We start from the raw sequence: 21240 nt of genomic DNA on the forward strand, positions 1-21240 counted from the left end.
CTTTTCGGAAAAATGCATTTGCCCAAGGTTTGCACCGGCATACTGGCGGCTATACCGGCCAACGAGCTAAAACACTCATTCGACATGCTTTTGGACCGTGCAAAAAGCTGTATTGAACCAGAAGGAGACTATTTTGAATAAAATAAATTGATTTTGCTAAAAAAAACATTTTTTTAATTCCTGCTTACTTCGGAACGTACCTTGCATTTCCTGTTGTTTTTATTATAGCAGCAAAAAACGTCCATTAAGTAGTTTGAAGGAATGCTGTCGAGTTGACAGTCCTTGCTGGATAAAAATCCGCGTCCGTTCCGGTTACGTAGACCCGACTCTTGTGGGAACGGTTCTTTATTTCCTCTTTTGTGTTGCATACATTTGTTCCTTCTTTCTTCAATGAGTACATTTTGTTTCCTTCAAATGCAAGTAAATCGTTCGACATGCTTCCGCTTATTACCGATACTGCCCAAACTACGCTTGCAGCTGCTGTGCAATTTTTCTAAGGATTTACGTCAGTTAATTCTCTTCAATGAGTGTGCCCATAACTCTATTACGTAATATAAGATATTCAGTGTGGGCGATATTAAAAGCTTCCGTTTCTCCTGTTGAGTTGGAAAGTTATTTTGAACGCCTACTTTTTCCGCAGATTGTTGGACTTGTACTTATGTGGGTAAGCTTGGAGTCTAATCTTACCTGGATGTAAGTAGATGACAACGGTTTATCTTCTTAGAGTCCTTGTCCTCATTTATCATTATAATCGGAATGTGTTTTTTTGTTAGCAATACTACTCGTAGCTCAGTTTTTTCGGTGGCATGATTAAGGCCTCGCGGGTCGGCAACATCAGCTGGTTGAACTTCCTGAGCTCATTTTCAGTTACCGCAGCGAAAGACAGGCTTAACATTCTGGGTATGTAAGTTCGGGCATTTAGAAACTTAATGTACCATCGTAGCTTGCAATCCAGAGGTCTTATCCAAAGACTGATCCCTGCGCAGCTCCTGGCGTGCGTGTGTCGTGTTCAGTCAGAGATTTCACCTTCGCCCACTTCTGTCTTTCTTGGTATTATATGTATGTATGTATGTGTGGTACTTCTAACATATTTTTTAATTGAACGCTCTTCAAGGCAGTCCGTACGTCCAGGGTAGCGAGTAAAAACACTCGTCTGGTTTGTTGAATGTTCTTTGCACTTCTTCCACTCTCTTCATGACATTTTCAATTACCCCCAGTGCTAATTTACCAGGGCTGAAGCCACATAGCTTTTGTCTAAGTGTTTATTCAATACCTGCTTCAATCTCCCGCGCTGTCTATCATAGCCTGAAATCTTTGATAGACACTTGCAATCAAATTTTCCTCATAATCTACAGGAAGCGACCTCGATGTAAACTGAAGTAATCAAATGATATCTTTTGTTGACATTAAAGGTTTTCTGGATATTTTGGCTTTTAATAAGCCCCAAACATTCTATATCGGTGGGCGTCTGGTGACTGTGATGGCCAATTTAAAGGAAGAGTATGGTTTTATTTGTTTCCATTCAACATAGAGGACGCTCCTAAGTTTCAAATAAGTTTCTTCTTGCAGTATCCAATCATTCAAGCAATTTTATCATTCTAACGGCGTTTTCTGTGAACCACCTCTCAATCCAGGAGTAGAACATCCATAAACATGCATCTTTTAGGAGTGCATAGCATTCCTTTGAATAAATGTTTGTCCTTTTCTTGTCCAAATATGTCTCAAGAGGTTGAAAAATAATAAATCTGACTAATCTATAAATATTACATACATTCCTCAAATCACGGTTGATGTTTTCTTGTGCCCAAAGCTGCTTTTTTTCAAAGTTTGTTTTTTACTCTTGCAACCAGTTGCTGCAGAGTATAATAATTTTGTTCATCTAACGGTTGTATGTATCACCTAAAACTAAGCGATATAGATATAGAGTTATATACTATATATATAAATGATCAGGGCGATGAGAAAATTTGAAATCCGTCTGTCTGCCCGTCCATTCAAATTGTAAATTTAGTAAAAATTGAGATTTCTTGATGAATCTTGGTATCCGGGTTTCTTGGTAAAAAAAAATGACGAGTTCGTAGAGGGGCGTAACGGACTACTGCCACGCATAAAAATCGCCATTAACCGAAAACTTATAAAGTGCCATAACTAAGCACTCAACCAAGATATAAAACTATACTTTGGCACAGTGGATTGCCGTAGCAAGAGGCATCTATGGAAAAAAATTTCGAAAAAGTGGGCGTGGTCCCGCCCTCCAATAACTTTAATGTACATATTTCCTAAGCTACTAAAGCCACAAGAACCAAACTCACCCAACACAAATAATATAAGTACTCCTACCCACAGTGTGAAAATGGATGAAATCGGAGTATAACCCCGCCGCTCCCCATATAGCCGTAGAGACATCTCTAATCCCTTTTCAAACACATTATTTTAGCTTTTTCGGACTGCTAAGTAGTGATTTCCGCCCAACTTTCGGATTTTTAAATAATCTAAAAATATATTCCACTCTCGCGTATGACTAGTTCTAGGACCCATTTACTGAATTAGAAACTCATTGGAGAAATCATTATTTCGTCTCCATTAACATTGAAAAGTACAAATAATATATGCTTCTGACATTTAGATCTTTTCTCATTAGTAGTTTCCTTACAATAAAATTGGGTCATAATATGTAACCAAAAACCTAAATCGAAATAATAAAACACTTCGTTGTTCCAAGATTAGTAGAACTCCATAATGAAGGTGCATTTAATCCTGTTGTATCATACATATGTAGATGGTTGTTCTTAGCATTATTAAATCTTTTCAAATACCTACGCTGTTCACAGTCAAAACATTAGCTATGATTTAACTGGACGAGTATACTAGCCTTGAACTCATTAACTTATTGGTCAGGGAGGGCCTAAACTTGTTATCAATAGCATCGAGTCACTTTGTGATAAGACTGGTATGGATGCCAGGCCACAGCGGAATCACAGGCAATTGTAAAGCCGATGAGCTAGCAAAGGAAAGGCACCGTAGAACCGCCATCAGTAGCGGTCGGTCCTCTCTATCCTCTTGCCTTCTACTACTAGAGAGCTGGACCTATCGCAGGAAGTTGGCCAGTGCTGGGCCATCGGTACATATGCTGTCGTAAAATCCTTTTGGCCCGACGTCGATCGCAAGAGATCAAGTGATGCCCTTAATAAGTCTAGCCTCTCCCTAGTTGTTAAGCCATTGCTCTATTGGCGTCGATGCTGTAAGGCTGGGAATCCTACCAAACGCCATATGCAGGAGCCAAATGGAAGAAGACGAGGTGGAAGCATCTTACCAATTCCTTCTTCACAGCCCGCGTTTGGGAGGTCAAGGCTTAAACACTTGGGAACGCACCGAACTGACGGAAATGGAAATTAAACGACTGTGAAAATTTATATTGGCGACTAAGGCAAATACAGGAGTTATTATTTTCTATGGCGTCACCAAAGATGACATATAGCAGTCCACGTGCGATCTCTGTAGATCAGCCATCTAACCAAACCTAATTCGACTAAAGGACATATTTCTTATTTCTTGTCCTTATCATGACGATTCCGACCTGTTTTTTGAGCTTCTGTGTTGTCTCCTTTGCAGACTAATGGAAGGAATACATTTCTAAATAGATCTTGAGATTTCTAACCTTACGTTACTTTTGGAAATGTTCAATGGAGAACACATATGTGAATAAATTATTAACATAGCGGTAGATGTTATCACTTTTCGATAACTCCACAAAAACCTATTTTAAAATATGAACAATATGAAGACCTATTATAAATATGCGTATTTGCATGCTTTTATTTTCAAATTAAATTTGTGCAATCATTTTGTGCTTCACATTTATCCAGGGAATCTAATGCTTATCATCCTTAAATCGTCGTAATTCGCTTTTGATTGCCTCTATAAGTGGCTCCGTTGAGACATTAGACCGATTTGTTGCCGATCTGGGTGGACCAACCACCTGAAATGTTTCCGAGCGCTGAGTGGGTCCAGCACTCAATGGTCGACTTAATGGAGAATGTGAACCGTAAAGACTACCACCCCAAGCGCCGCTGGCAGGTGAAGGCGGTTGAGTTGAGTTGTTGGATTTTGTTGTTTTCAATGGTTGGGCAGTAGCTGGACGGACGTCGGTAGTATTAAGGCGAGCGGCAAAGCTAAAGATGGAAACGAAAGTTTATTTGCTCATAAAGAAACTGAAAAAATCTGACTGTAAGCGCAGTCTACCAACCTGGATACGCCCGCCGATGAGCCGCGATTTTCCCATTTTGTGGGTTTACGTTTATTTACGAAGTCTCGTGTTGGCAGAGGCATCGGCAAGTCTTCTTGACTGGAATACATATGTATGGCGCTTTCTAGTAGATCTTCATAATGAACTCTTATTGCTCCCGGATTATTGCCAAACCTATCGTCATACGCCATTAGCATGTCGTCTATCGGAAATGTGTATATGTGGAAGTAAAATAGAAGAAGACAAGAGGAAGAATGTAGAATAGAGAGGAGTTTGCGTTGAGCTTGGAAGTGTTAAGTGTTGAGCAGTTTGCCTGTCTGTTTTTACGAATACATTTTAAATATCGATTGTTTCTATTCGACTAGCAATCAATCAATACATTTTATCTACATTTGTATGTATCTCATTAACTACGTTGGTGATGGGCTCTAGTCTACAGTTGTCTAATATACATATGCTAAGAGCAATCAATGCTCAATAACGTTCCCGTTCCCCTTGTTCCCCTTCTGTTTGGTTATCCCCAACATCATTACCCGCATCATCGTTATCCGCCGCTTCTTTCAAACGTTTCTTATGCCGTTCCCAAACTACAGGACCAACAACACCCGGATCTGGGTTGTCACTCTGCGAAGCGCCCAAATTGGTTTGTGATGGCGCCTTCGGTGTGGGGAAACTTTCTATAGTCGCTATGGCCGTTGCATCCAATGCATCGTGTCGGCTCTGTTGCCTACGCAACGGACGTGTTTGCGCGGCTTGGTTCTTTGCAGCAGGGTCCTCAACATTATCGTAGTAGGTGACAAAAACTGGATCTAACACCCGATTCAATGGCTGGGGCAGTGAACTTTTCGGGAAAGCTTTCACAGAGGCCATCGATAAGAATGAACCAATACTACCAGTATCGGAAGACCTTTCCGTGGGCTGTAATGTGCGTATGACCTCCTTATTCACAGCTTCTACGGTCGGTAGTTGCTCCACATCAATCTTATCGCCGAACACGCTCTTCTGATGTAAAAGTTTGTTGCGATGATAATTATTGTGCGGATTAAATGCCTCATTCCTTTCGAAATTCGCATATGTGGGACTCAATTGTTCCTCATCCAAAGAGCCACTAATAACCTCATCACCCGAAGACAGCGCCGCATGGTGTGTGCGTGGGCTGGTCTCTAGAGAACCAACGCGATTCTCAGAGAGATAACGTCGCTTGTTTTTGCGGCGTGTCTTGTCATGCTTTTTGTCCGTAATGACAGTAGTATATACAGCATTGTCATGTCCCTCTGCCTGATCGTAATCATGTTGCGCATGCCTGCGACGATGTTTATCGAATAAAGCCGCAGCCTTATCATCAAGTATACGTTGAACATCCGGCGCTGGCGGATTAATAGGACAATAGACTGAAGAGTCAGATGTGTTGTCCGATGAACTAAGTGAATCGCGACGGTATTCACGTTCTGCCGGTGGACTTGGGAAGTTAATTCGTGGTTCGCGTGCATGATGTGTGCCATCGTGCTCGAATGAAAAGTTCTGTACGCCAATATCACGAGAGTGCGTTGTAGTACGACCGGTATCTAAGCCGGTTTCTGTGGAAGCGCCGCGCCCAGATTGCAGTTCAGCTAAGAGCTCATTACGACTGGTCGTTCTGTGCAGAAAGTTATAGACAATTAGGTGAGGATTTCAATGTTTGGATTAAAGCCATATGTAAGTATACCTTTGTTCCTCTAACCGTTGTTTCTCACGCACACGCGATCGTCCCATTAACAGCAATGCTATGAGCAAAAGCAACAACAGTAAGATCGCAAGAGAAGTGACCACCACCAAAGCGGTGTTGTTTTGTATGGAGTCTATGAAACCCGACTGCCCGCTACGTATGGCAGGCGCCAATGGTGTGGCCTGTGGCTCGCGCAAATAAGCTAAGGATATTGAATAATTTATAGGTTAGAATTTAATTAATTATAATCTAAGTTTAAAAGCAGCTAAACTTTGCATACGTTCGGACTTCATGTAGACCTCCTGGCCAATGACATTCGACGCTTCGGTTTCAGACACCAGTTTCATATCGTTGGCTGCCGTTACCGCCAGCACAGGACGCCCGTTGACGAATACGGAGTAGATGAGCTCAGTTTGATTTGCAATGGGACGTTCATCGCTGGAGAAATTACAAACTCAAATGTGAGCTAACTTAAACAACTTACACCGCCTAAGTACTCACATCTTCTCATTGATATCTTCATCGTACGAGCCTATGCTGTGTATGCCCTTCTGCACGTCGTCCTCAGTAATCCGTGTGATATTATGGATAACCACACGCACTTGTGCATTACGCAGCAGCGGAATATGCGGTTGTAACGGTACCAGTGAAGCTTGCGTGTTCAATAATGCCGCTGCAGCTTGGAGTTTCTCTGATTTTGCATCCTCCTGTATCAACTCCCATGGCACTAGAGTCATGTGTGGCAATTGTGTGGTGCTCGCGACTTTTTCGCGAGTAGCTTCCGTATACGAGGTTGTGGTTGTGGTGATTTCATCGGAAACGGTCGTGCTTGTAAAAGAGAAATTGTTTTCGGTTTCTTCCGAAGACGTTTCCCACTCAGTATTTCTGTTTGCTTTGCGTTTCGGCTGAATGGGGTGGGTGCTGGCTGGTGTAGCACCACCGATCATGTCAAGCATTTCGGCGTCGTCGTCGAAATCTATAAGAGAAGAATTGAAAATTCGTATTTTTCAAGCGTACAGTTCCAATATCAGTTTTCAGACCTTTAGGAGTGGTGAGTTCCAGTATACTTGTATGTACGTCAGTTTCATGCTGACCACGCCTATTTCTCCCAGCTGACACCGCAATTCCTGCAATCTGCTGTGCACCATTGATACCTAAATGTTTCGACTGTTGTCTGTTAGAATAAATTATAGAAAAACGATGCCAAATTATAATTTTTAAGCAGTTCTTGAAATGCTAATATCTGATAGTGCATTATGTTACAACCTAAGACTAATTATAAGCATTTTATATCATAAGTACCTCGTAAAAGCCAATCGATATAAACGCGCCAACTTCTCCTCCAAGAGGGGATTATCTTTTTGTGAATAGAATCCCGACATCACTGTGAGCAGCCAATATCTTCGATCTGTCGCTGAGTAATTAAGTGGTGGCATCGCGCCAACACCCCAAGTACCGCCGCCATCGTCTGGCGGACAATCCAAGCATATCGGTATATCAATTTCCTATAATAATAACTTGATAATTTCCTTAGAGAATAAATAAACCACATGCTTACATTATTTCCGTCCACATAAACTGTTGCAACAACAGTCTCCGTTTTGACAATCACGTCTTTGCCCTTACTAATGCCAGTGTGCACTTTCTTCAGATAGTCTGGTGGGCCATCACCCGAACCAGTCCAAAAGAAGTCCTCAAGGTGTACTTCCTCGCGCATTTCTGGATAATCCTCGCCCAAATCTTCATCTGTTGAATTAAAAAGGAAACTTATATTAAATAAAGAGGCTGAAAATTTAAATAGATATCTGATTGCAAGAGATAGCCCAGTGTATACAACACGAGATGATCACCGCAAATTTGAAATCGTTGCTGTTATATGTATATCGGTATTCATAATGTTAGGGGTATATAAGGTATTAGAAGTAATGGAAGATGTTCACAGAGTTTAACTATGTCGATTACGATTACCGCCGAGTGAGACTGCGCAAGTTAAGAAGACTATGAACAACAAGCTCAACTATGAAACTACATAACAGTGCTTGAAGCCTGAGTGGATTATTTTACAAAGTGCTGCCTAATACGAGTACATAGTATTCTTCATATTTGGCTCGTATTGCTGAGTAACGAGCATGAGGAGAGAAGAAGACTATGACAATGACAACCTTACTTTCTGGCGGGTTAAAAAGTTTCAGCATAGCTGCGTCAGTTGCATGGAGCTAGAGTAAGACTATGCGAAAAATATATATCCAACTTTTATACATTCTATAGTTATAGTTATATCTTTGAGAACGCCCTCGAGTAATGCAAGGCACGTTTGTAAACCCCAGCAGTAGATGCGACCACTTCTAGCTTCCGTCATATCGGTTTTTGCATAGTATAATGTACAAAGAGTTTAAAGTTAAGTAAATTAGATATATAGTACTTCTTGTAAAAATATATATGTTTATGTATGTATGTATTAGGATGAGACACAAAATTACCTATTGGATTTATGGCTTAAAATCATCCTAAATACAAAAAAAAAAAAAAACAAGTAAAGAGGGCTAAGTTGCGATGCATTAGACATTTTATACTCTCGTAACTCGCAAGAAATAAAGTCGACAGCGCAGATTGACCCAAAATTTTCGATAAAAAATTTGCAATAGAAATTGGCTTCCATATATTCGGTATTTGGGGTCTTGAGTAGTTTTGGTTCGATTAGGTAATTTTTGGTCTTAAAGGAAAGTGAAAGAATCAGATAGAATTTATATGCGAAGAAGACGTGAGTTCTGTATGATTTCGCCCATTTTTTCATTGTAATGTACGAACGTCAGGATAATATTACTAAGCGACATCGGCTTCCATAAAACCATTTCTGTTTTCGCAGTTAGCTTCTGATTTATCGCTTTTATTAGTTCTAAAAAAACCATTAAATAGGGATGGAGTTATAATCCGAATTCAACTATTTTCACAGGATGGGTAGAGAGGCACTGAGCCGATTTGGTTTAGGAGATATGTATACTAAATGGCGGCGCCATGCCCACTTTTTTAAATATTTCAGCCCAGGCGTGCCCTTGCTTTGTATCTTAAATGAGTGCTTAGTTACGGCACTTTAAATGTTTTTGATTAACGACGTCTCAGGGCCGTAGCAATGGTCCGATTCCACCCACCTGCTAGACCAACTTAGGTGCCATGAAAGCGTAATGTGTACCAAGTTTCCTTAAGGTATCTCAATTTTTACTCAAATTACAGCTTGCATGAACATAACTTTTGAACAATTTATGATACAATTTTAGGTATTGCGGATTCTTGTAGAGCATAAAACTCCCAAAAATTTTCAGTGGAAGATTTTCCCCTCAAAGATTGTTACATACATATCATTTAGAATGTTTGAAAAATTCAATTTATCCCATAAATTCGATAGTTTAGTTTTTGGTTCACCCTAATATGTATAGTAGATATGATAAAGACAAGCGCATATTCTTCTATATGAAATTGTGACTTGAAACTTCTTGCATCTATTGTATTCCTAGCATGCTCCCATTAGCTGCACTTGTTTCCCATTATCACGTTATCGCCAGCGCAAGTTGTTGAATATTTGCATTTTCTTGTAATTTCGGTAACTATAGAAATGTTTCCAACTTCCCCAGACATTGTTTATCGACAAATCGTCAACTGTTGCCAACGTTATAACGCTCATTTGTTGTTGTCTTGTTATATCTTTTATTATTTATACAATAGAAAGTATTCCTGTGCAAAGTTTGTTTGTTTGATCAATTGACATGATTTCGACTTAAGAGTCCAATTCAGGAAATAACTAGAATAGAAAAAGATATTTGAGCAGATATTCTAACGGATATGGCTGATATCATTGTCAAAGTATTTTTATACAATTTCGTGGTATTTTAGTTCAACTTTAATTTTGTTAAAATATATAAGTTGATAGGTATGATGTAATTTTAAAGCTACCATATACACAAAACTACCTAAACCAATTAAGAAAATAATATATAAACATGTTTATTAAGACTTTTACCTACATAAATATAACCATACTTTATATATGTTACATATCCACACAATGTTGCAAAAATTTTCAAATTAAAACTTTTAGGGATCATCCAATGTAACATGTTACTGAGAACATTGAATTGTATTCAGTGATAAGTACTACTCGTATGAGATAAATTTGTAATTCGTCTCGCATTGTATTACTAACAGGAATTTGTAGTTAACTTCTTGAACACGAAACATATTTCAATCAAATATCAAAATAGGTCAGCTTCAGAAAAGGTCGAGAAAAAATTAATCACTTGAAAATTACACAGATTGGACAGTAAAAATGAAAAAACTGTCATTAACATTGATTCAATTTTGTACCCATTGGCACAAAGTTTAGTATTTGTTTACCCTTAATAGGGTATTTTGAGTTCGCCACGAAGTTTGTAACACTCTGAAAGAAACTTTCGAGACTCTATAAAGTATACGACTATGAACAAAAATTAGTAAGACTTTGTTCATAATTTTAAAATTCTTAATTTATTCTTCAAAATCTTTGTCGTCCCCCTTACAGTAATCCCCCTTGGCCCCAACACACTTGTACCAATATTTTTTATACTCCTCGCAACAGTTGTTAAAAACAATTTCCGAAAAATAGCCTTCATTGCCCGTAACTCTTCACGTTTAATGTGACAATTGACTCAAAACGGTTTCCCCGGAGCGATCGCTTGAGTTTGCTAAATAGCCAGAAGTCGCACGGAGCTTAATCAGGCGAATACGATGGTTATGGCACGATGTTGGTTCAAAACTTATAAAGAAACACATGAGAAATCAATGCAGTATGCGCCGGTGCATTATTGTGGTGCAAAAACCAAGAGTTGTCGGTCCATAATTCTGATCTCGTTTTACGAATAGCTTCGCGCCAATAAAACTTAACACTCAAATAGTATTCTTGGTTGACAGTTTGGCCGATAGGAAGGAATTCGAAGTGTGACACCTCGATAATCGAAAAAAAAAACTGTCAACATTTTCTTGATTTTCGATCGGCTTTGTTTTTTCGGTTTCGACTCACGTTTGCCCCGATATTTGGCCGATTGTGTCTGTTTTCGAGCTGTAAACATAGATCAAAGACTTTTTATTGCTGTTCGTAAAAAAAGCTAAAAAGTTAATGTTTTTCGACACCTGAGAAGCGGTTGGTACGTTCAGAACGCATGTTTTGAAGATATCTCAATCAAAGTGACAAAAGCGCTTAGATAATTGATTCAAACGCTTGCAAAAGTGTATAGACCTTAATGGAAAATATTTTGACCGTCCCCCAGGGCTAAGTCTGCAAGTGTCACCCCAATTCCAATACTCTCGCATAATGAAGTGATAATCGAGATTTCATTATCCGTCATTTACATATTTTTCAAATACCGTATTTGTGTAAAGTTTTATTCCGCTATCATCATTGCTTCCTAATGTTTATACTCGTATTATACAGAGAAGGCATCAGATGGAATTCAAAATAGCTTTATATTGGAAGAAGGCGTGGTTGTGAACCGATTTCACCCATATTTCGTACGTGTCATCAGGGTGTTAAGAAAATATTATATACCGAATTTCATTGAAATCGGTCTAGTAGTTCCTTAGATATGGTTTTGGTCCATTGGCAACGCCACGCCCATTTTCAATTTTTAAAAAAAGCCTGGGTGAAGCTTCCTTCTGCCATTTCTTCCGTAAATTTTAGTGTTTCTGTGTTCTGTTTTTTGTTTGTCGGTTAACGCACTTTTAGTGATTTTCAACATAACCTTTATATGGGAGGTGGGCGTGGTTATTATCCGATTTCTTCAATTTTTGAACTGTATATGGAGATGCCTGAAGGAAACGACTCTATAGAGTTTGGTTGACATAGCTAAAGTAGTTTCCGAGATATGTACAAAAAACTTGGTAGGGGGCGGGACCACGCCCACTTTTCCAAAAAAATTGCGTCGAAATATGCCCGTCCCTAATGCGATCCTTTGTGCCAAATTTCACTTTAATATCTTTATTTATGGCTTAGTTATGACACTTTATAGGTTTTCGGTTTCCGCCATTTTGTGGGCGTGGCAGTGGGCCGATTTTGCCCATCTTTGAACTTAACCTTCTTATGGAGCCAAGGAATACGTGTACCAAGTTTCATCATGATATCTAAATTTTTACTCAAGTTACAGCTTGACGGACGGACGGACGGACAGACAACCGGATTTCAACTCTACTCGTCACCCTGATCACTTTGGTATATATAACCCTATATCTGACTCTTTTAGTTTTAGGACTTACAAACAACCGTTATGTGAACAAAACTATAATACTCTCCTTGGCAACATATTTTGTATAAAACAATAAATAAATTTTTGATTATTAATATTTGTTTTTGTTCTCGAATCCCTAAATATAAAAGGCAATTTTCATATAAATTAATTTGATACTAAAATTTATACAATTTCGGCTAATTGAATTTTGAGTTAGGCTGTATATTGAATCGAAGTACGAATGAGGAAAATATTCTGAATGAAATATGTGTTGAGAACTGAGAGCTTCACTTGCAGTGGAACCTCCAAAAGAAAACGTCGGAGATTTTATAACATACGATATAGTCATAATCAGCTCATGCCCTTAGCTGAATCGATTTAGTTCTGCGCGTCTAAAAGCGAACTTTTAGCTCAGTTTTTATGTTCTCGCAACAAAGTTACTAAGGAGAGTATTATAGTTTTGTTCACATAACGGTTGTTTGTAAGTCCTAAAACTAAAAGAGTCAGATATAGGGTTATATATACCAAAGTGATCAGGCAAGATGAGTAGAGTCGAAATCTCGGATGTCTGTCTGTCCACTGTATAGGTCTGTCCGTCTGTCCGTCCGTCTGTCCGTCCGTCCGTGCAAGCTGTAACTTGAGTAAAAAATTGGAGATATCATGATGAAACTGCAGTACACGTATTCCTGGCTCCATAAGAAGGTTAAGTTCGAAGATGGGCAAAATCGGCCCACTGCCACGCCCACAAAAATGGCGGAAACCGAAAAACCTATAAAGTGTCATAACTAAGCCATAAATAAAGATATTAAAGTGAAATTTGGCACAAAGGATCGCATTAGGGAGGGGCATATTTGGACGCAATTGTTTTGGAAAAGTGGGCGTGGCCCCGCCCCCTACTAAGTTTTTTGTACATATCTCGGAAACTACTATAGCTATGTCAACCAAACTCTACAGAGTCGTTTCCTTCAGGCATTTCCATGTACAGTTCAAAAATGGAAGAAATCGGATAATAACCACGCCCACCTCCCATACAAAGGTTATGTTCAAAATCACTAAAAGTGCGATAACCGACTAACAAAAAAACGTCAGAAACACTCAAAATTTTACGGAAGAAGCGGCAGAAGGAAGCTGCACCCAGGCTTTTTTTAAATTTGAAAATGAAAGCGTGGCGCCGCCCACTTATGGACCAAGAACCATGATCTCAGAGCTTACCAGACTGATTTCCTGCATCGAAATTGGTATATAACAGTTCTTAACACCCTGATGACATGTACGTAATGTTATGGGTGAAATCGGTTCGCAACCACGCCTTCTTTCCAATATATAAGCTATTTTTCGAATCTAAATCTGATGCCTTTCTTTCTGTATATATACGAGTATAAACATTAGGAACCAATGATGATAGCGGAATAAAAACTTTACAAAAATTACAAGGTATTTGAAAAATAGGTAAAATGACGTATTATGAAATCTCGATTATCACTTTACCATGCAAAGAGTATAAAATGTTCGGTGACACCTGAAAGCTTAGAACCATATTCCTTACTTGTTATAACATACTCTTATAGACACATAATCAGCTCATGCCCTTAGCTGAATCGATTTAGTTCTGCGCGTCTAAAAGCGAACTTTTAGCTCAGTTTTTGAAATATTGCATACGCCCTTTTCTCATCAAGAAGCTGCACATTTGTCGAAACTTCCGATATCGCACCTCTATAGCATATAGCTGTTGTAAAAATTGGTCAATATCAATTTCCTGTATCGAAAACCTTTTATTTAACAAGATATTTTCAAAATATTTGGCATAAATTATTGTCTATGGTAGCGCTACAATATCCACACCAATTTTTTCTTTATTTGGTAACCTTGATTCGACTTGAAGATTGTTGATAATAAACAACGTAACGTTGCATGCAAATCTTCGGTAGGTTACGACTTAATATTTAATTATAAAAATTGGTATTATAGCTTAGGTGCTCCCGCTGCTCTTGATGTTTTTCTGCCATATTAAATGATTTTTTGCCTTTCGGTAATTACCTATACTGCGATTAATTCGGGCATAATAACACTTCGCTCGAGTAAATATAATATAGAAACTACATATTTACTAAAAACTATTTGCTGATAGTAGTTCTGATGTAAGAATTTGTCGACAATTATTGTAATTACTGTTTCTCTTTGCTTGGTTTAGTAATAATACAACAAAATCCAACTATTGCAATTACTGTTGATAAATATAAATATAAATACTCGTCTAAATCGAATGGTTAAGTAATTTGTGGTACAAAATACTACATATAATAACTTGATTTTCAACGGTCAGTTTGCATGAAAGCTTCCATACATGATATAGTGACTCGATCTAAACAATTTCTCGGCTCAACTTATCACATTGAGCATTGAGCAATATTATATATACTACTCTGGGCAAAAAATAGTAAGACTTTCTAATTTATACTATATTTCGCACGAAAACCCATTTGCCGAAATGATTTTTTGTAGGTCGGTATAACCAAATGTTAGCGATATCTGTGCAAAATGTAATATTAAAAAAATTTCAGGTCTTTAGTAAATGCTTGTCGTTTTGAAGTACATAAATTGCATTCGGCGACTTTAGCGATGAGTGGAAATAGTCAACAAAGAAGTTTTGTGTCAATTTTGTGTGCGAAATCAAATTTCTGGTGCCGAAACCTACAGAACATCGAATAGTTGTAGGTCAATTATGTTGACCATGAGATGAGCGAAGCGTACGAAACACATTCTTTACAGAACGTGCCTTTTCGCAGTAAAGTTGAACGATTTGAAAAAGTTGTTCCGACGTTAGCATTTCCATGATGAAATGCCGAACAATGCTGAACAAAAATAACATGTCAGCTTGACACAACTCTTGCGCGATCTGTCAAAAAAGTGCAATGAAAAAAGTGCCTCTATTGGATCACCCGTTATAAGCCAACTTTTGGAATTCACAATTTATTTAATCGGTATATTCTTAATTAAATTTTCAAACTGCGTCAACAGGGTATGCAGAAAATGTTACGAACCGAATTTTTATGCGATCTTTATAGCTTAAAATAGCTAAATAAATAAATAAATTTACTCTAGTGAAACTTGCATGAAAAGAAGTCCAGACGGTAAGACAGGCAGGAATCCGAGAATATTATTCTGATCATACTTTTAAAAAGCAGCCGTTAGGTGAACAAAACCAATATATTCGATGTATAAAGTTGCGAGAAATGTTGGGAATAAAAATTTTATAATTTTGCTTATTTCATTGCAACCAAAGCACCGCACAGTATTCAAGTATATAATATAAAATATCGATACCTAACAACTATTAAATCGCATTGCAATCAAACCTATTCTCGTTTTCATGTGGGCAAGTGACATACATTTTTTTCCTACTCTTTGGTTTTATTTTGCGTATAATTAATTTAATCGATTGCCCCAAATATAAAAAAAAAACGAAAATGAGTTCTTTAACACCACATTTGTTGGCCAACTGGTCTCGAAATTAATTCGATTATTTATTAATGTTTGAGCATATGTCAAAATAAACAAAACGCATAAAAAGCGAATAGAACATGCGACCATCAAACGCACTATGCTTATACATGGGTACATTTTGAAACTATTGCAACATGTTGCTGCAGAGTATAATAGTTTTGTTCACCTAACGGTCGTATGTATCACCTAAAAATAATCGAGATAGATATGAGATTATATACTTATATGTAAATGATCAGGATGATGAGAGCAGTTGAAATCCGGATGCCAGTTTCTCTGTCTGTCTATCCGTCCATCCATGCAAGCTGTATCTTGAATAAAAATAAAAATATCTTATTGCAACTTGATAGGTATGGTATTGTAGATGGACGTCATCGGACCATTGTCACGCCTACAAAACGCCATTAATCGGAAACGTATATAATGCAAACTCTAAGCCTAAAGGTATAGAACACAAATTTGGTACTGCTAGTCACACCAATGACCATATACGTAGATGCCCCATATGGTTTGAAAATCTAAAAAAAAATGGGCGTGGCACAACCCCCTAGTAGTCTATATATCTTTCAAACCAAAAAAGGTCTATCAACCAAATTTGCACAGGAAATATCTCTTCAACTCTTCCAACGATAGTGTGTAAAAAGGCGAAATGGGATGATATCCTGCCTACTCCCCATATAACGGTTATTTTAAAAGGCGCGATATATCAATAAATGCGTTAGAGACATTAAATTCTACACTTATATAGGTGGCGGTGTCAAATTTGAAAAAATGGCGTAGCCCCATTAAGCGAAAATCCATACCACCGGACCTACTTGACCGATATCAACCAAATTTTTTACATAACATTCTTCTTGCATTGCTATCTAATAGTAATAAAACGGGGAAAATCAAACAGCAACCACTTTCCACATAAGACAATATAAAATTCCATATGATTCTCATATATTCCAGTATAAAAATTAAGCACCCATTTATATAACGATATGTGGGTTAGATCGGGTCAAGATTTCCCTTAGCATTTATATAGCTAAAAGAAAGATTTTCGAACGTCCAGATAAAGTTATACCTCATTTATTGGTCAATATGTCAGTTATTTCTATAAAATGGAAAGAAAGTGGTTTTCTAATAACGGTACATCTTCGTGCTTACAATGAATACAATTGAGTAAGAACTTGTCCTAGACCCCGTATAACTTACAACCTTTTACCACGTACGGTATCACTCCGTCATTAATCCTTGCAAGTTGCAAGAGTTTGAAATATTCGGTTATACCCGAACTTAGCCCTTCCTTACTTGTTATTATTGTTTGTTTGAATTATAAATTAGTTTATTCATATGTGCGCAATTGTAAGTGAAAAGCATATTTTATTTTTGAACTTGAACGAATTGTGAGGTTTCAAGCATTTAACTCCAATTATTGTGGTCTTATGGCAAAGCCCAGTTTTCATTAAAGAATAATTTTAAGTATCCTTAAATATAAGACATTGTGTGTCAGGTGTCTTGATTAACTTGAACTTTCAAAGATGAATACAGCTATAATGGTCGCAATCAAGGCCGCCATTTTAGCCTCTATGGATCTGCGTAGACCCATTGGATTCATATCTAGCCGTAGATATATCAAGGGTTTTGATGAGCTAAAACTGCAATGTGATGATTTCTATACGATTATAAAAAATATCACCAGTTAGGGTGGTAAGGTTCAGATAAGTTGACATTGAAGTCATCCAACGGTAGGTCCAGGAAACGTGCTGTTTCGACGGGGTCGAACCAAAGTGATAGGGAGGGGTCTCAGATGTGAAGAGCTTCTGGGCATGCAAAGTGGTGGTTACAGCCATGCGGGGACTCGTTGCATGCTGGACATATATTTTGTATGTCGAGGTCAATTATGGATAAGTAGGAGTTTAACCTGCTGCAATATTCAGAATGAAGATGCGCAAAGGAGCTCTCGGTTCTCACAACACCTCGCGCTCGTCGTCTCCAATAGGTGGTGCTTTGACCCCAAGTACGTCATTCACTGAGAGCGAGTCGATGAAAGAGTTTTTGGCTGAACTGTGAATGGGGGTCAGGGCATGTCTAAAGTCAGTTGCGACCGAAGCCTGATCGGTATATTATCTTGTGTCGTCGAAGTAATTAAGGAAGGACCTCTTGACACTCCTAAGAGGCGGTTCTACTTCAAGCCGGTGACTGCAGGGATGATTTTTATAAAAAACACCCCAATTACTACGACAGCCAGTTCTTCGTTACCAAAATTGGCCAGGAGTTTATTCGTCCAAGAACTGAAAGGATATCTCCTGTCATCAAACAAACAGTCGTCGTACTCGAGGCTTGGCTCTCACGTCATTGTTTACAGTCATAACTCCGAAATAGTAGCTAATTTCGGCTATCTTGAAACCAGTATTAACACCAACAAGAGGCAATTGAGAAGTAAAGTCCTCTCTCGACGATCTAAGACAAAATTGTACAAATCACTCATCATCCCCGTCCTGCTATATGGTCTAGAATCATGGAGATGACAACTTCTTATGAGTCGACGTTACGAGTTTTTGAGAGAATGGTTCTGCAGAAGATTTATGGTCTTTCGACATTGATATAGTTCAATGAATTAAGAGATAGCGCTACGCTGGACCACATGACCGTCCGAATGGATGAAAACATCTCAGCTCAGTGAGAATTCGACGCAATAACCGCAGCAGAAAGCAAATGAAGAGGAAGACTTCCACTCCCTTGAAAAGACCAGGTGGGGAAGGACTTGGCTGCACTTGTTATCTCCAATTAGCGCCACGCAGCGGCGTATGTTATGTCTATGCCAATAATGAAGAAGAAAATAATTTACATTGCTAAGAAAACGCTTTAAAAAAGAAAAGTTGCCACTCCTAAGCCTGTACAAGGTCAGTCAATTTACTGTACTTTTTGCGTTAGTGACAAAAAAGTTGTTGGAAAGGAGTATTAGAGCACAAAGACAAAAAACAAACTGTATTGTTTTATTGCTAAAAAGTGAATTGTTTCAACATATCAGAGACTTTCGCTAAATTAAAAGTCAAATATGTCGCTTCACCCATTTATGATTGACTAAATCATAGACCAACGCACAAAACAAGAGCAACAAAAGCCTAACTAGAACAATGCAACCGCGCATACGCACAGCCGTCATTGCCTCGAGCAGCCACGCAGAACGGCTGAGGTCAACGCGTCGGCATGTCAATTGGGCTACAAAACCAAAGCGGGGCTGCCACCTTGCGTTCAGCAGGCGTTCAACCATTACAACAACTCTGACCGCAACGACAAAAACAATACAAGTGTGAACAAAGCAATGCAAACAAATTGAATTGTTTATATATTTTTGAGAGATTTTGTTTTGTGTTTTTTGTTTTTTTTGAATACCACATTTTCATTTTGTTTTATTTGCATGCCACAATCGTAATAATAATAATAATTGTAACCAAAAATATTTATTTGTCAGTGTGTACTTGACTGGCGGAGCAACCTACCATGACTTATTTGTATGAGCGGCAGGCCAGTGTCCGCGCGGCAGCAGCCAGCCCAGCAACCGAGCAGAACCAACACGGCGAGCGGCACATTTTCGGCCAGCATGTTGACAGCAAGTGTTGACTTTTTTGATTTGTGGTTAAAAACAGATTGGCTGGTGGATGATGTGGCGTAGCGTGGAGCAAGTGCGCGGCGGTGGCGGCTCCGCTACGTAAAACGGCGTTTGTTAAATAATTGATGAGCTTTTAATGGTTTTCGGCGCAGCAAATTGACGTCACTTTGCGCAGTGACACTTTGATGCGGCTTTAACATTTTAATTGCATTTTCGATTTTTTCGCTTTCGGTTTTTTTTCTATTTTTTGTTTATTTTTATTTTTTTTTTTTTTGATTTTTCGTTTTTTAATTTTTCAGTGTTTTCTTACATGTTTACAAGCACACCGAAACCTTAAGAAAATCATTCCGCGATAATTTGATGAAATTTCGTATTTTTTCTTATGGAGGCAGTGGTGAAATTGTTTTTGTAACCTTCTCTTACACTAATCCTTGAGTTTTTATGCCTTAGCAAGCAAGCTGAAAGCTTGACATGCTAATGTATGTATATTAAAATAATTTCCAACTTTTTCAAAAAAATTCTTTTAATCAAAACAACATACGCTCAACCAGCGCGTACTTTGCAATTCATGCGCTGCTAATTCGCTTAGCAAATTAACTCTTGCCTAGGCAAGCATTTCATTTAATTACACTTCAAAAAATTTCGCTTCGCGCACTTCCCACTTGCGACCGTGACACACACACAAACAGTTGCACGACTCTCCATATACTCCTATATGCTAACTATACACACACGAGCAGGAAGCAAGCGTTATTTGAGTATTTTAATTTTTTTTTTCTTGATTTTGCTTTTTCTGATTTTTCACAATTTTCCGCGCTTTTCCGCTTTATGCAATTTTTTGCCGCTCGCGCCGTTGAATATCAGTTTAGTACTGAATCATATAAGCTCGCGTACGTGCGTCCAACGCCAGCCAATTCGGCTTATACACTCATACACCTGCATGCCCACACACACATACACACATAGCGCTTGCAGCGTGGCGCTAGTTACTTGCTTACTACCCCATTCATCAGTTTATTCTTGACTATAGTTCCGCTTTGGTGCAATGTTTGATTTATTTGTTGCTGTTATTGTTGTTCAAGTGTATTTTTTGGCTTTAGTTTACTGTTTACAAACGCTCTCGTCCGCTTGCGCTCTCTGCGTGCTCTCTGTTTTGGCCGCTTCGATGCCTGGTCAGTTACCTATGACAACAAATATAAAGTGCACAGGTGCAACAACACACTTACACACATGCACATATGTTTATATTTCGTTGTTTTGTTTATTTGGCGGAATTTTTCTTCCTCATTGTATATTACAGTGGTTTAATCACGAAATATTTGTCATTTTTTCTCAACAACATTCAAAGACAATTGTTTTACCAACGTCAGTGCTTCTTTGTCGTTTGGATAATCATTCAATTACATGGGTTTCCTTAGGTAAAAAATAGCCATGGTTTCAACATTTTTTTCTCATATAAAAAATAAATTATTTGATAAGAATTTTTTATTGTTACAAACATACATTATTAACAAAAAAATTCTGAAATTTTCTGCCATTTCGACGCCGTTTCCGGTAACCCCTCGGAAAAAAGATGCGCAAGCGTTGACAGGATAACTCTTTTCAGGATCATCAAAAATGAAAAAATACTTTAATGAAAGAAAAACAAGTGAAAATTGGATTTTGGGCAGACTTTGTTACAAAAAAATTTTTTTTCAAATAGTTTCGATCCAAAAAAAATCCTTCAATCAATACTTTACGATTGTATTTCAAAGACCTGTGTAAAATTTCATGAAGATCGGTTGAGAAGTTCTCGAGGAATCTTGCCAACCGACTTCAAAGACACAGTTTCGGGAAAAACGTGTTTAAAGACGGCGTCTTTAACCTAGCTAGCCTCGAGGGCACATGTTCTCCAGGCTGTATCGCCGAAACTATTACTCGGATCAATATAGGA

General features: G+C 38.3%; 1 protein-coding gene across 2 annotated transcripts; it reads right to left on the bottom strand.

Annotated features, from left to right (window-relative positions):
* Positions 1–3783: 3783 nt before the first annotated feature.
* Positions 3784–20125, bottom strand: LOC120781309. 2 transcript variants are annotated; one of them, XM_040113510.1, is made up of 10 exons: positions 19198–20125; positions 7510–7697; positions 7254–7456; positions 6992–7125; positions 6453–6927; positions 6232–6389; positions 5952–6153; positions 4780–5882; positions 4247–4448; positions 3784–4172 (listed from the first exon to the last, which is right to left on the bottom strand). In XM_040113510.1, exons 1-10 carry the CDS (start codon positions 19298–19300, stop codon positions 3872–3874), a joined length of 3069 nt encoding a protein of 1022 aa, XP_039969444.1. In that variant the 5' UTR covers positions 19301–20125; the 3' UTR covers positions 3784–3871. The 2 variants fall into 2 exon arrangements, with proteins under 2 accessions (XP_039969444.1, XP_039969443.1); XM_040113509.1 differs by having other exon boundaries at positions 6223–6389.
* Positions 20126–21240: the final 1115 nt, after the last annotated feature.

The sequence above is a fragment of the Bactrocera tryoni genome, unplaced genomic scaffold, assembly GCF_016617805.1.
Source record: "Bactrocera tryoni isolate S06 unplaced genomic scaffold, CSIRO_BtryS06_freeze2 scaffold_563, whole genome shotgun sequence".
NCBI lineage: Eukaryota > Metazoa > Arthropoda > Insecta > Diptera > Tephritidae > Bactrocera > Bactrocera tryoni.